This window comes from Phaseolus vulgaris, chromosome 11, assembly GCF_051622355.1.
Source record: "Phaseolus vulgaris cultivar YP4 chromosome 11, ASM5162235v1, whole genome shotgun sequence".
NCBI classification, from domain to species: Eukaryota; Viridiplantae; Streptophyta; class Magnoliopsida; order Fabales; family Fabaceae; genus Phaseolus; species Phaseolus vulgaris.
The window spans coordinates 48,273,205-48,289,322 of NC_143508.1; the positions used below are offsets into that span (position 1 = coordinate 48,273,205).

Below are 16,118 nucleotides of genomic sequence, written 5' to 3' on the forward strand. Positions count from 1 at the left end.
TAGGTGTTAGTCTCTGGTAGGGACATACTTAATGAGTCTTCCGAAAGACGAAGTGGGATTGAAATGAAATCCAATGATTGTTATTGAAAATAGATCCTTGTGTGGTCTAAATGAAGTATGAAATTGATATTGAAATTTTATATGACAACATTTAGAAAAATGTTTATAAATGATTTGTTTGTTTGGTTCTTTTTGCAAGAATTAGATATGTTATGGAATTTCTTTTCATTAGCTTACCTTGCGTTTCTTGTTGTATTTAAACTGTGATGATTGTACTACGTACACGAACAGATGACCATACAGGTGTCGGAGGGTTTGGAGAGCTTTAGAGTGTTGTTTTGAAACTTATATTGTAAATATTTATATTTTTATAAGCTTTAATCATATATTAGAAATGTTTTGAAAAACTCTAAACTTGTATAGAAATATATAGAACTTGTATTGTAATAGTTAGAAGTATTTTTTTATAGTGTTACATGTAAAGAAATATTGGTTAACAAAGCATGTCAGTAGATTGATATATGAAACAATCGGTAGAAAATACATGGTACATGGAATGATTTATAACTAATTTCATATATTTTTTAATAAATGCTACAACTACTTTTTCTTCTTATTATGAATAATGTTTAACTTTTTCTAATCTAACAAATTATTAACAACCTCTTCTTTAATTTCAAAATTCTACTTAAAATTTGTATGAATTTTTTACTTTCCAATGCCATTAAATTTTTTAATTCAAATATTCATTTAAAATTAATAATGTGATGTAATTTTTGCATTTTTTTCTGTTTTATTAAATTTTTATATCATTCATTAATAAAAATAATAGTTTATATTAAAAATAAAATTAAACAACACCAATTAATATTCAGTTTATTAAATTGTTTTTATTTTAGTATGAAAACTACTTTGATTTTATTTATTATTTCAAAATCCAAGAATGAAACATAAGTATGAATTTTTTATTTTTTTTATTAATTACGTTTTAAACTCTTTATTCTCTATTTTCTTAAAAGAAAAATTATCTCAGAAAAAAAAAAATTTCAACCAGTTTTTAGTATTCATATATATCTCTAACCGTTTGAATTTATTTTATGTAAAACTAAATTTTAGTAGTGGATGAATAAAGCTTTATGAGATTCGGACACTCCTCTTAAATTGTGTGTTTGTGTCGGATACACGTATCGAATATTGACATTTGTAGGACACGTATCGATGCAGTGTCCAATTCAAAAAATATTTGTTGGATTTCTGACAATTCTAGCACGGTTTCAACATGTTTCTGGTAGGGAGAAGAGACCTAGAGAACTATTGAGAAGCTTCGTCTTCCTTCTTCTTATCGGGTGGTCGATCTATGCTTCAGCTTCCACTTCCAGACTTCCTGCTACTCCTTTGAGTTTCGGTTACTCAATCACTCGGTCTTCTGAGGAATACCAAAAAGGGGGTACCTGCAAAAGGCACTCCGACGCTCAAGTTAGCAAATGGGAGTTCGACACTCAGATGTCAAAGTACATTAATTAATGACGTACCTACTTCTTGGAATGTGCGCTATTTATATTGTTTTAATGGGCTTACCTTGTTGGGTCGGATTAGCAAGATGGATCGTGCTTAAGGTATATTACCTAATTCTTAATGATGGTTTAGCTGACTTTGATTGAGCGTAATTGGACCGAAGGTATCGGTCGGCCCATACGGGCGTGTATCGTTCGGTCGGCCCGACTGTGAGAGTTGGGTCATGGTATTGACCGTTCAACCCATACCAGTACACAACATAATTTTAAAAATAAAAAATACATAAATTTTCTAAAAACTCAAACTTATTATATAAATTTTTATTATGATTATAAAAATAATGAACAAATCATTTTGAACCAGTCATAAAAAATATCTTTCTGCTCCAAAAAAAAAAATCTGAAACATACTTGTGCACATAAATCTTTATCATCAATTGATATAATTCATAATTATATAATATATAGATTCGTGTCCTCGTATCCTATAGAGATTATATGTATCTCCGTATCTGTATCCATGTCGTATCACTGTCAGTGTTTGTGTTAAAGTTGTTCAAATTTATTTTGAATTTTTTTATAATTTTTAGTTTGAAAATATAACGAAATATTGTAATTTTTAGAACATTTGAGCAGAAAAGGTTGATTAGGAAAAGTACCTCCAAGTGTAAATGAATCTAACATAGAATTCTGTTCAGATTCATTTTTTATTGTCATTATTTGGAAAAACTTTTATAATCAATAATTGAGGTAATGTGTATTTTAAAAATTCTTAAATATAAATATATGAATTCTTAAATTTTTACCATAAATTAATTTATATACCCCTAGAAAAAAAATCTATATGAATTATAAATATTTTTTGTCGAATATTTTAATTTTATTCATTTATGAACTTGTGGTATTTAGAAAAGTTTATGAAGGGAATAAAATTATTAAAATAAATTAGTTACTATACAATTTTGAAATTAAAGAATCGAAATATTTCTATATATCATGAATACTTCTCAGAATTTAATTAGAATTTGAATCATCGTTTTAATTTATGATTATAAGAAAATTTTAATGGTTAAAAAAAACAAAAACATGTGAATATATAGTGTTGGAGTCGTTGAAGTTTGGTGAAAAGTCAGCAACTGTTGAAATTGTGCTCCTCTGACAGTGCCGATGGAACCACCGCCGCCGCCATCGTTGTCGTCGTCGTCGTCGGAGAACCGAAGCTACTGGCGGTGGAGCAAGCGGGACTTCTTCCCGGAGAAGTCATTCGAGAACGGGAAATCCTACCGGGAGGCGCTGGCTGCCACGTGTCCGCGTCTTAAAGACCGTCTTCTGAACCGCTCGAGCGACTCGCACGAGCTGCTCGTGCTCCCACGCGCCAGCGAGCACCGTATGAACCGCTGCCTCACCTGGTGGGACCTTTCCTGGTTGGCCTTCGGCTCGGTGGTCGGTTCCGGCATCTTCGTCGTCACCGGCCAGGAGGCCCGCCTGCACGCTGGCCCCGCCATCGTCCTCTCCTACGCCGCCTCCGGCTTCTCTGCCCTCCTCTCGGCTCTCTGCTACACCGAGTTCGCCGTCGACGTCCCCGTAGCCGGCGGCTCCTTCTCCTTCCTCCGCATCGAGCTCGGCGACTTCCTCGCCTTCGTCGCCGCCGGCAACATCCTGCTGGAGGCTCTCGTCGGCGCCGCCGGGCTCGGCCGCTCCTGGTCCTCCTACTTCGCCTCCATGGTGAAATCCGATCCGGACTTCTTCCGGATCCGGATCCCCGGGTTCAAACCCGGGTTCGACCAGCTCGATCCTTTAGCCGTGGCGGTTCTACTCATCACCAACGGCATTGCCGTTAGCGGCACCCGCAAAACCTCGATCATAACCTGGCTGAGTTCGCTGATCACCACATTGGTGATCGGGTTCATAATTATAGTCGGGTTCATCCACGGAAAGGCGTCAAACTTGACGCCGTTTATCCCAAACGGCGTGGACGGCGTTTTCAACGCCGCCGCCGTGGTGTATTGGTCGTACAGCGGTTTCGACATGGTGGCGACGATGGCGGAAGAGACGAAGAAGCCTTCTAGGGATATCCCTATTGGTCTGGTTGGGTCAATGAGCGTGATTACTGTGATTTACTGCTTGATGGCTTTGTCCCTTGTGAGCATGGTGAAGTACACTGAGATTGACGTTGACGCTGCTTACTCTGTGGCTTTTGTTCAGATTGGGATGAGTTGGGCTAAGTACCTTGTGAGCATTTGTGCGTTGAAGGGAATGACCACAAGCTTGCTTGTTGGGTCCATGGGTCAAGCTAGGTACACCACTCAGATTGCGAGGTCGCACATGATCCCACCTTTCTTCGCCCTCGTGCACCCCAAAACCGGAACCCCTGTGAATGCCACTCTCTTGACCACCATTTGTAGCTCTGTCATCGCTCTTTTCTCTAGCTTGGATGTTCTCTCTAGTGTGTTCTCTATCAGCACGCTCTTCATTTTCATGCTTATGGCTGTTGCGCTGCTTGTGAGGAGGTACTGCTCCAGGGAGAGCACGGGAAGGGGTGAGTTATCCAGAGTAATGATTTGCTTGTTTCTGATTGTTGGTTCTTCGGTTGTTGGGGCTGCGTTTTGGCACTCACAGAAACTCGGTTGGATCGGTTACACGGTTGCTGCTTGTGTTTGGTTTTTGGGAACCTTGGCTTTGAGTTTACTTCCCAAGCAAAGAGCTCCCAAGGTATGGGGGGTCCCCTTGGTTCCCTGGCTCCCCTCCTTGTCCGTTGCCACCAACCTCTTTCTCATGGGCTCTTTGGGCACTGAGGCTTTCTGGAGGTTCATCATTTGCACTGGTGTCATGTTTGTTTACTATTTTTTTGTCGCTGTCCATGCAACTTATGATGTCGAACATCAAAATAAAGATAATACTCAAGAAGGAAAGAATGATGAGGGAGTGCAAGATGCTACTAATCAAGAGGTGGTTGTACCATAGCGACCTTGCAAGAACACTTCTTTTTTTTTATCAGCAAGAACAATTCCTTATTGCTGCCTGCTGCTTTGTGATATTATTAGTCTGTGATTTTTGTATTTATACGTGGGAAAGGGAGCAGAAGTTGCGATTCTTAATTATTTGGAAACTTTGTTATGCTGTTGGAAGAAGCTAAGAGTAGAACAGGGAGTGAGATGCTTTCAATTTAAGTTCCAATTCCCATGCAATCCTAAACGGTTCGCCTCCATTAAGTTAAACTGATGCTACATTGAGAGGGATGAACAACTTCTTGTTTATGAGTATTCAGAGAATGGGAACCTTGATAAGCTACTATTTGGTAAGGGCATGGTGCATTTGTTTATACGATTTACATGCCCATTAGACTTAGAATTGATTTCTATTTGGATTTTGTGAATAATGAAAAGTAGGTTCAGTCCTCTCTATCATCTGCAAGGGCATTGCACTAGGCCTATCTTATCTGTCAGAATCATAGCTACTTCACCGTGATTGCCAATTTGTCACTAGAATATAAAATTTTGGTTTGGGTAAGCTATTTTATTAGGAAAAAAAATCATCCAATTACTAATCTTTCTAGGACAATGCAAATATTGTTGAACATTAAGGTTCTGAATTGTGATTGTGATCATATAGAGTTCATGATGTATATGAGATGCTATACAGCAGCATTGCAGTTTGAAATTTTAATCATTCTCTGACATTGTAATTAAATATTCATGAAATCATTAAGTTTTGCATGTGATTTCAAGCAGGATTATGACACCTTGTAAAACTTCCCCAAACTTTTATCCTTTTTCAATGACAAATTTTGAATAACTTTTTAGTTTTAGACGAAGGCACAAAAAGCTTAAGTTTGTTCTAAACTTATAATTAGCAGTGGTCTTAATTGTAGCAAGACATGAGACGAGTCTCTTCCTGTATTGGCAGGCATCAACTTGTCTTACAGCCCTAGAGACATTTATATTCCCTTTTATACATTTCTATACTTTGATTTTTTGTCCTAACTTCATGTTAAAAAGCTGTAAGTTACTCTGCTATTAATTGCAGATTCCATGCTTCACCACTTTCTCCTTGCATACTTTGGTTTGGTTTAATTAGACAGATTGAGCTGTGAATTGGGTGAACAATTCCAAACAGTACTACTTTACTCATTTTTTAAATCTTGGTGTTTCACCTATTTAGAGAAGTGCTCCTTAAATGTAAACTTCGTGTTCATGGTAATGGCTAGCTAGTCACTTGCACAAAGTACAGAGGCATGTGCTTATATGCACAATATAAAATTTTCATTTTACTGACAGACTACACAAACTAATGCTATTCATCATGTACAATACATTATTAATTCCCAGGGAGATTAAGCATACCCACTTTAAAAGTTCATTTTCTTTCTTCAACTCCCTAGTCATGCCAATATCAAGATTATGGCAAACGGTGTTGGCAAAGAATATTTATGGAGACTTTTAGACCTTGTTCCTGCTTTAAAAATGAAAGTGATAGAATTCAGATGAATTGTTCTTGATTAGAGTAAAAACTAAGAGGAGTTCTAAAATGACCAAGTAAAAGTAAGGTTAAATACTCCATATATTTTAAGTGTATGATTCGTCTTTTATGTCAATTCTCCAGTTGATGGAAGTTAATTAACATGGTTAGCTTACTGGTATATCATACTCTGTGACATTATCTTTCAACGTGTTTTTGACATGACTCATAGGTAAGTAAGGATCAAGCTAAAGAGTTCTGAAAACATAATTTCACTTTACAAGTTACTGAAGAGACATTGTTTTATGTACTCTGTTCATGTATAAAAGAAAAGACAAGTGAATATCTGATAATAGAGTACGTACAATGTGTAAATATGTAAGTTTTCATTATGAACAAATAACCAAAGTTGTTCAGATATCTTATATTTCTTTTCCGTGCATTAAATTATGTGCACTCTTAATTCTTCATATTTATGTTTTTCCAGTACTTCATTTTTATCGTTGTTTACTTTAAAGTCAATGTTAAAATTCTAAATTATTTTTATTTCTGCTCAAACTTTTTATTCAAATTTGAACATTGTGTTCTCAATTGCTCATATTATCTGCATAAATGTCTGAAAATATTCAGATCAGAAGAGTCAGTTTGCACAACTAATCAGTTTAATTATCATTTAAATTTAATAAAAAATCATTAAAAAGGTGGAACTTTTATTTTCACATTGTGAAAACTGATTCCTTCTCAGAATAAATATAAAGTTGTTTCACTATGAAATAAATTGCTGTATTTATAAGATCATTTTGTTAATTATTGTACTTTCATCAATTCAAATTGAAAAATTAGAGATTGCTAGTCTAGATAAAAAAAAAAACATAAATAAATTAAAATGTTTAATTTTCAAGTAAAATAGGATGTAAAATATGTTCATAGGAAAATATATAATGGTATGCTTATAAACATTAAAACTGGTTTGGTTACTACAACTTTGTACTTGCATATATAGCAGCAAAAACTGCAGTACACAGCAGTAAACATTTCCTTATAACATGGATCATGTTTTCATTTTTTGGTACATTCATTGCTGTGATGACAAAGTTGTCATGTCCTTGAGAAAGACAAAACTAGAGGCTAACCAACCTACACTACTCAAAAATTTTAAAATTTCTGTGACAGACCTTTTTTAGAATTTTAACAAAGATACAAATTTGAGGTGTCAACCATTGGATGGTACACGGTAATATTTCCCTTTACACATGCACCTGTAAACTACAGGACAAGACTCTGCAATCATGCACTTGTAGCTCACTATCACCCTCTTGCAAGGAAAACATGAACCACATGCATGAGAACAATCTGGCAATGCAGACCCAGTTGGGTAGAGTTCCATTCTCATGTCTTTCTTTGCTCCATTCTGCAAATTGCAAGTAGGTAAACAGCCATTAATCTTTCCAATCAGTGTACCTAATGGTTAACTTCTGAGTTCTAATCTCTTTTCAACAACATTAAGAGTCTGTTTTCATAATCACTTTTAAAAGACAAAAAAAGTCTTTATGTTATTCTTTCATTTTCTAAAAATTTGCATGGATAGGTTTATTCAACATACCTGAATATATATATGGTTAGATTCTATGAATAGAGAAATGAAATTACTGGAAACAAACCTCCTCAGTTGCTGCTTTCTGTTGTTGCAAGTTGATAGACTTAACTGGAAACAAAAGTAGAAGCAAATATGACTGTTCTACACTAAAAATGTTCATTTAAGCAGCAACATCATCATAATGAACAAATAAATCTATTTTAAAGGGACATTTACTGCTAAAATATTAGACATTCCTTCTAGAAAATTTCAATTTCATACCTCCTCATGCAGAGTTCAGTGAGAAGTATTATGTGATTTACACAACCAATTCAAAACATTGTGCTGCCTTTAAGGTTTTACTTGTACATTTGATTGGAGCATGTGTGCATAAAAGTTGTGCAACATTCAAGTAGATGTTAATATATTATTACTTACCATGAGTAGGGATCATCCCAAGGCTCCACCCATTAGAAAGTAAAAGGAAGAAGGAAAGTAGAAAGAAAAACTTGAAGGCCTCAAATGACAAAATGCTCATATTCTCTGAAACTATATGAAGAGTTGAGATTTATTTTCATGAGTAGAATAGATGCATGAAAGTGAGGAAGAAGGAGGAAGATGAAGTTGTTGATGTGAATGTAGAATTATATATACATGAAGATGCAAAACTCCTTTTAAATGTACTATCAGGTACACCTGCTGCATTTCACATGATCCACGGCCTTCTTCTGAAGCTTTCTTACTTACCCAAAATAAAAACATTATTATTATTATTATTATTATTATTATTATTATTATTATTATTATTATTATCATTTAAAAATAGTGAAAGATTTTAAAAAACAAATACAAAAAATGATAATGGTGATTAAATTAAATTAGTGAGTGATTTGTAATGTGATGCTTTGTATCAAAACAATAATGTGTGTGTGTGTATATATATATATATATATATATATATATATATATAAATCTAAACCTTCTATTTATTATATATACTATTATCATTTTTTGGAAACATAGAGATAAAAAGTGTTTTTTTAACTAGTAATATATAATGAAATTAACATCTGATGTACATAAATTATGTTTTTCTTTTTATTTTTACTTGTAACAATTTTATTATGCCATATGAAAATGTAAGTCTAATGGGTGAGATTCATTATCATATTAACAATATGTGATATGTTGTTTTAAGTTTCAAATTTTAGAAACTGTTTTATTTATATATACAGATTAAAATTAATATAAATATTAAATTTTAACTCATATATATATAACAAAAAAACTTTTTGTTACATAATAAAAAAGTAGATATCGCAATATTAACAAAATTGTATATATCAATATCAAAATGGCATAACCTTCATATATTGAAAGTAAAAATATATAATTGTTACACTTATTTATCTACATTTTATTTCGTATTAAGAAACAATTATCACGGTATAAAGTAATTATTCAAATGAAAAAAAATAGTTAACATAATAGTAATTATAACATAAAAAAGTATTTATTAGAACGTTGACCTAAGAATAAAATTGTTTGGAAAAATTGTTGTAAATAAAAATTAGTTACCAAAATTTATATTCTATTTACTAGTTTACTAGTATATGTGTATTTTTATATATAAAAGACATAACTTTGAAAAATAAAATATAAGTAATTTTGCAAGAATTGGAATTAAGGAGTTATTCAAATTATCTTTTAGTGGAAAGGTTATACAATTATTTTGGTTAGAAAGACTTGGTGGTTATTCATTTTATTAAATAATAATTTTTTTTTAAATTATTGTATCAACTTAGTTTATAAAATTACAATAATTAATTAAATTAAAAATATTAAGATATCAAATTTATACGTATTTACTATTTTTATTTCGAGTAATAAATCAATAGTGCTAATAGTTTTATGAATTAGCTTCAACTATTGCTATAAAAAGATACACAAAAGGTTCTTGTGCATGTCAGAGCCTGTTGTACCTTTTTTTATACTATACTTTTTGCCTTATAAAATATAAATTGATAAAAAAAATTGTATTTAATTGCATTGATCATCAAGTATTAAAATTGTACAATTTGATTTTCATGTTTCAATTCTTCAAATATTTCGGTAATTCGAGTTTTTAAAAAAATATTTAATAAATTTTGCTGATGTTACATAAATATATAACATGAGATAGATATGATATTATAAATTTTGTGACAACTGACATTGATAATTTAATTTTGTATATCACATGATTTACTATAGTCTCATGTTAATATGTGAATGATGCATTACAATGTATTTATTATTACATCATTTATCTCTCTCATAATCTTTCATAACATTTTAAAAATTCACTACAATGATTTTCTTAACATCAAATTCATGCAAGTAAAAAAATAAATAAAGAATCAAAATCTTATATATTTATGTGTATCCTTTTCATCCTATCATATATGTGCATTAAAACTACATTTGTCATAAAAAATTCAACCATAGAAAATGCATTATCTTGACAAAATTGATTTGATTTCACTACCCAGCATAATAGATATTTTGTATAACAAATGCAATGTTTAAGTAAAAAAAAATGAAATTTCAATGATATAGTATAAAAATAATTTTAAAATTTACTAAAAATCAATGTGTTTAATTACATAAAAATGGTTGGTTATACAAAGTGGTTAACCAATTGTTTACAATATATACATACAAAATATTACAATCAAATATGTATTTTATCATCAGAAAGATGAAAATAATATAAGATTTTTAATTTATTTAAAATTAATTGTATACTACCTCTTTTATTAATGTTTACAAATGCAATTTTATGCTTATGCTTATGTCTCATTATATAATACTTGCACTTATAGCTTCTTAGATGATGCAAGCATTACAAGTTAAAAACAAAGGTTAAATATGTTTTCTTTATCATGCATTATGATAATTTTCACTTTCATCCCACTATTTTGAATTTTCTTAATTTAGCCTTTCTTTTATTTAAAAGTGAGTCAATATAATCACTTTCGTCAAGTTCATGGTGACTGTGTTACTTTGATAGAGATGTTACGTTTTACAATCATCAACAAGTCAACTTTGACAAATAACCTATCATTTGTCATTTATTATTTATGTCATGTCACAATGTTGTAATACAAAGTCGTTACCATTAATTTGATGGAAATGATTATATTAACTCATTTCTTACAAAATAGGACCAAATTTAAAAATTCAAAATAGTGAAACGAAATTGAAAAAACATCGTGATATTCTTATAAAAAATCCTATTTAACCCAAAAACAAATAATTATAATTATAATAATACATTTGATGTATTTAGCCTTTCCTAACAACATAACAATCCCCACAACCTCAAATTTTTCATAACTCTATAAAAAGTAATGCACATTAAGATAGTATTAATTATTAAATTTACTAGTATTAAATTATATAACATGGGAAATACAATAAAAAATAATTATGCACTTAGTATATTTCTAATTATCAAATTGTTAGCTTTCTTGTGTAGTGTACATAAGAGAATCATAATATGTGGGTAAGGAATATTAACTATCAGTTTCTAATGACCCTACAAATTAAAATAATGTTAGTACCAATTAAATTTCACATCAATTAACATTAATTTATAAAGTGCATGTTTATTTATACAAGGTACTAACTACATGTGAAAACGGGTCAAATATATAAGGGTGGTTGAATTGTGTATTTAAAATTTTTGAAAACTTTTCGCAAAGGTTTGCCTGATAGACGTGAATAGACAAATTTTAATGCTAAATAGACACACTCTCAAGTAAGTTTTTGAATGGATTGTGTATGATGTCTGATGACTCTTCATTAGACGCAACTTTAAGATGACAAAACGCATTGTCTAAATACTTCTCAAAGTTCATTTTTATAAATCTCTACTTCTTATATTAGTTACAGATTAATCATATGAAATGTAAAAATATAAGGATTGGGAGATATTTACATAAAATACTTTTATATTGGTTCGTCTGATAATTCAAATTATTAATTCTTAATCAACACTATCAATGTTCCACTAATGTAAACTAATGTGGTACGATATTAGACAAGTATTATTTGAACTAAACTACAAGTACTTTTTTACACAACCATTCATGCCTAAACACGAGTATTCTTTGGACCAACCATTCTTAGCTAAACACGAGTATTATTTAGGCACAACCATTCCTTATGTAAACATGAGTATTCCTTAAAATACAACCATGCCTAGTTAAAGCTGGATTTTCTTTGAACCCAATGACTCTTGACTAAAACACTTTGATTAATAAAGATTGTGATCTACGAGATCATGTGGTTTTGCCCACTAAAAGTGTATTCAAACTTTCATCTCTCTTAGGACATCCTAAGAGGGATACACGTTTGAACACACATTTCTAAATAGTATGAACAAAAACAATTTTCTTCCTCACAAAAAGAAGGCTAAAGATTGCTTGAAAACTTGAAATCGTTAAAACAAATTCATAAGTGTCGTCAACCTTTCTTTTTTAATGAGATATTCTCTATATGAAGTTAAAAAGAAAATAGTTATTGCAAATCCTTTCATAGTCATTGTTTACAATTCTTCCATATTTTATAATTTGGAAAAGATAATATCTCAATTTTTTTACTTTCAATTGAACATTATTAATATTATTTTTATTTTATTCTTTAAATTTTTATTTTTTATTTTTCTATTATTTCAAAATATCATTTTTCACATATACTTAATTGAAATGCTAATAACTTATTTTGTAACACACTATTTTAAACACATTTTTTATTTTTATTTGAATTTTGTTTCAGTATGTTCAATATAGTCTCATATCGCTTAGGAGTCGATGTCAAAGATAGTTTATGTACTCCTTTCTCCTTTAACCTACTAAGGTTTTTAAGAACAAAACTATGACAGAGCTCCGGATAATACTTCCTGGTTGTCTCTGCACCTCTACCTCCTTTATCACTAAAAGGTCATTTATGAGCCTTAGCTGGTGATCCGGGTTGTTTTCCTCTTGACGATCAAGCTTATGCCCCATCGTCTCACTGGCCGACCTTAACCCTTGTTATTTTGAGGTCATATCTAGTATTCAGAGTTTGCATCGATTTGGTACCGCTCTCGCGGTCCGCACCTAGATTCAATTAAATTGCAACGAAATCTTTCATAATTTTTCAATTTATTCTTTTTTATTTTAGTTGTTTTTGTTTTTTTCTTTTTCTTAGATTCAAATCCGAAAGGAGTTAAGTAAATTAAAAATCCAAAGAAGGTTATGTCCCAGGTAAAGTAAAGATATCTGAGTAAGCGTTGATTGATTGAGTCTATAGATGCTATCCCAACTAAATTGGGATCCAAACAAATTTATCTAAAATAAAAAATTAAATGAGTATATTTTTATAATGGTCCATTAAATTGCCACCAATAGTGAAATATCTATTAGAAATAATGCGTTAGAAAATCTTTTGTTACCATTGCTCATCTACTTAATATAAAAAATGGGTATTTATCTTATACAATTCAATTACTTAAATACATTTATTGAAAAATGAGAAAGTGCTTCGTGGAAATAAAAAATAAGTGAAAAGTTAACCGTGTTTACAGAAAAAAGATTTTGTTTTCTAATTAAAATATTTGGAAAAGAAACCGTATATAGATGTTCCTAACCATTTTGTGTATATTTTTTAGGTATAATTAAATTTTAGTTTTTCAAATTTAAGATAATTTTTTTTGTATTAAAATTTAAAAATATTATTTTAGTCGCTCAAATTTAAAAAAAAAATTAATATTTGAAATTTATTATTAGAGAGTAAAATAATTTTGAAAATATAATTTTCTTTCCAGGAATTTAGTAATTATGGACTAAAATTGTTATTTTTTTATATTTTAGAAACTAATTTTTCAGGATAAAGATTGAAGGACGAAAACAATATTACTCTCAAAATTTAAGAGATAAATAACTCTTTTTTTAATATTAATTATTTCGCATACATTTATGTGGGTGTGTTGTTTATTTTGCTTAAAAATTATGCATTATTTCACCTTTTTGAATTATTGTACAAATTCACTAGGAATAGTATGAAAATTAATTACCAAGATGAGAGTGGAGTACTACACTAATACTGTTTGTAAAAGATGTTTACCAATAAAAAAAAATTATTATAAATTCATTAAATATAGATTGCTTAAAACTAAAAGGGTTTATGTTTATAATTAAAATACATCAATAATCAACTTTATAAACATAATTCTTAATAAAAAAAACTTAAAAATATGTATTCTTCATTTGGTTGAAATGAGGGAAGAAATTAAGGAATTAAAAATACGGAATTAACACTACAACAAAATCATTTAATAGAAATCAATTTTAGAGACAAAAAATAATTAGTTATTGTATTGACTAAATTAGAGACCATTTTAGAAGAAAAAAAAATTGGTTTCTAAATTAATTTATATTATTCTTAAAACCAAGGTTTTAACTGCCAATTAGAAAAATCTTAAAAGCTAATTAAATACTAATTTAAAAATTATTTAATAGTAATAGAAATTAATTTTAAAAATTTTTAAAAAATAGTCTCTAAAATATCTTTAATTTAATCATTATAGTAACTAATTATTTTTTGTCTCTAAAATTGGTTTTATGATTTTCTTTATAGTGTAGTGAAAATAAAAAATTGGAGGAATCCAGCATATATTTTATCATATTTATCTTTCTATTTCTATATTTTTTTAATTTTTATTTTTTTTTTAAATTAAACATCTTTATTTTTGTATTTTATTTCACAGTTATTTATAGTTATTAATTTTGAAGCAATGAGAGTAGAGAGGAAGTGGGGACATAGAAATAAATAAGAAGGAAGAGATGCAGAGGTGATAACTGAGATAAACGTGAGATCATGATTTCAGAAATAAATGAACACCTTTTATTGTACCTTTCACTTCAAACTTCTTATGACCTTTTTAATTCATGCATCAATTTCTGTCTCTTCTTTCAATGGGGATTTTAAATTTAGATTCACATCAACTTAATTTTAATACTTTAATCTTTTAAATTTATATTTGTTTTTATAAAACGAGTTTTTAAAATTTAAATAAAATTATTAAACTTCAACTATTTCTGTAATCCCTTTCATATACGACTTTAAAACTAGTATTTAAATTTATATTAATGTACACATTACACTTATAATAAATTATCACACAAATAAATTATCATAATGAAACAATTCTATTTAAAATTCATCATAATTACAAGCATAAATACATATACACTACATATGGATTCATATCAAATGATAAGGAAAGCATTCTAAAAAATTCGTATTAAGCATTTATTTAAAAACTAACATTTTAGTACCTTAGATATATAGGTATTGACTACATGGATTGGGGTAAGCTTAAGGTATATTCATATCTAAAAGAAACTCACAATAGATGTTTTGGTGATACAATAAACTTTATTTTAACTTCTCATTACCTGATGTCTTAGTTTATATAACTTAGACCATTAGTGAAATTAGGGATCTTTGCTACAACATATCTCTTTGCTTAATACACCGATTACAAATCATTCCAAATTTGTGACTTTAAATTCATACATTTCTTATCATTCTCAACAACTTTTTTCATACAACAGAATTCATTTAAATAAATACACAATTCAATATTCTATTTACATTTATATTTAACATTCATATTCAATCAATTAAAAAAAAAAAGGAGAAACAAATTATTTGAGCAAAAATTTCTGCAATTAAGCGAAATTTCCTTCGGTTGAGCCAAAATAGAGCCAAGAACAAATATTACATTTTTGCTCTATTTTTCACTTCAACATGCAATTAATTTCATATTTTTAATTTTACTTCAAAATCAAAATCTCAAAGTGCAACATAACAATTAATTTACCAAATTATCACAACTAAATCAAATGCTATTTCAAATCCATCATCAAAAGATCTTCAAAGATAGTTTCCCTTACCTATGTTCTCAAGTAATTTTCAGTTCAAACAAGAGAATCAATCAAAATCTAGAAACCTAGAACAAAGTACCCAAACATAACAAAATTTCAATATAAGTTTAACTAAGTTGAGAGGATCACTTTTGACAGTTAACCACGACAAATCCAAAAGGAAAAATAAAGTATTGCAATTGCGATCAAACTTCAAAATGAGATTTGAAGAAATGGAGGTAGAAAGAAATTAGAAGAAAAGCTTTGTCATAAGAATACGCATATGCAACCTATGTTTATGTTAGTTTACAAGGATTGAGTTTTGTCGTTTTTCACTTTTAGGCATTATCTATATATTTAGTTATTTTGTTTAATACATCAAATTTTATGAAACTTTATACATCTTCGGTTCCAATACCATTAGGATTCCATAATGTGAGGCTCACATGACACTTTGGTAAACAAAATTTTCCATAGCAAATTAGAAGAAAGCTTGAGATGGGCATAATTTTCTTATGCAACCCATAAATATGAAAATTCTCACATTGTCATTATGGTTTAAGAAAAATCAACCTTCAAATTATGCAATCGATAAGTTATTGCTTAACTGTGCAA

At 29.7% G+C, this 16,118-nt stretch overlaps 2 protein-coding genes across 2 annotated transcripts; one reads left to right on the forward strand and one right to left on the reverse strand.

Annotated features, from left to right (window-relative positions):
• The first annotated feature begins 2,540 nt into the window (after window positions 1-2,540).
• On the forward strand, window positions 2,541-5,303 carry LOC137819372 (cationic amino acid transporter 8, vacuolar). The gene has a single exon (XM_068623196.2). It carries the CDS (start codon window positions 2,682-2,684, stop codon window positions 4,476-4,478), a length of 1,797 nt encoding a protein of 598 aa, XP_068479297.1. The 5' UTR covers window positions 2,541-2,681; the 3' UTR covers window positions 4,479-5,303.
• A 1,669-nt stretch (window positions 5,304-6,972) lies between these two features.
• On the reverse strand, window positions 6,973-8,171 carry LOC137819377 (protein EPIDERMAL PATTERNING FACTOR 2). The gene is made up of 3 exons (XM_068623211.2): window positions 7,987-8,171; window positions 7,634-7,677; window positions 6,973-7,383 (listed from the first exon to the last, which is right to left on the reverse strand). The coding sequence occupies exons 1-3, from the start codon at window positions 8,084-8,086 to the stop codon at window positions 7,186-7,188; spliced, it is 342 nt and encodes a 113-aa protein (XP_068479312.1). The 5' UTR covers window positions 8,087-8,171; the 3' UTR covers window positions 6,973-7,185.
• Window positions 8,172-16,118: the final 7,947 nt, after the last annotated feature.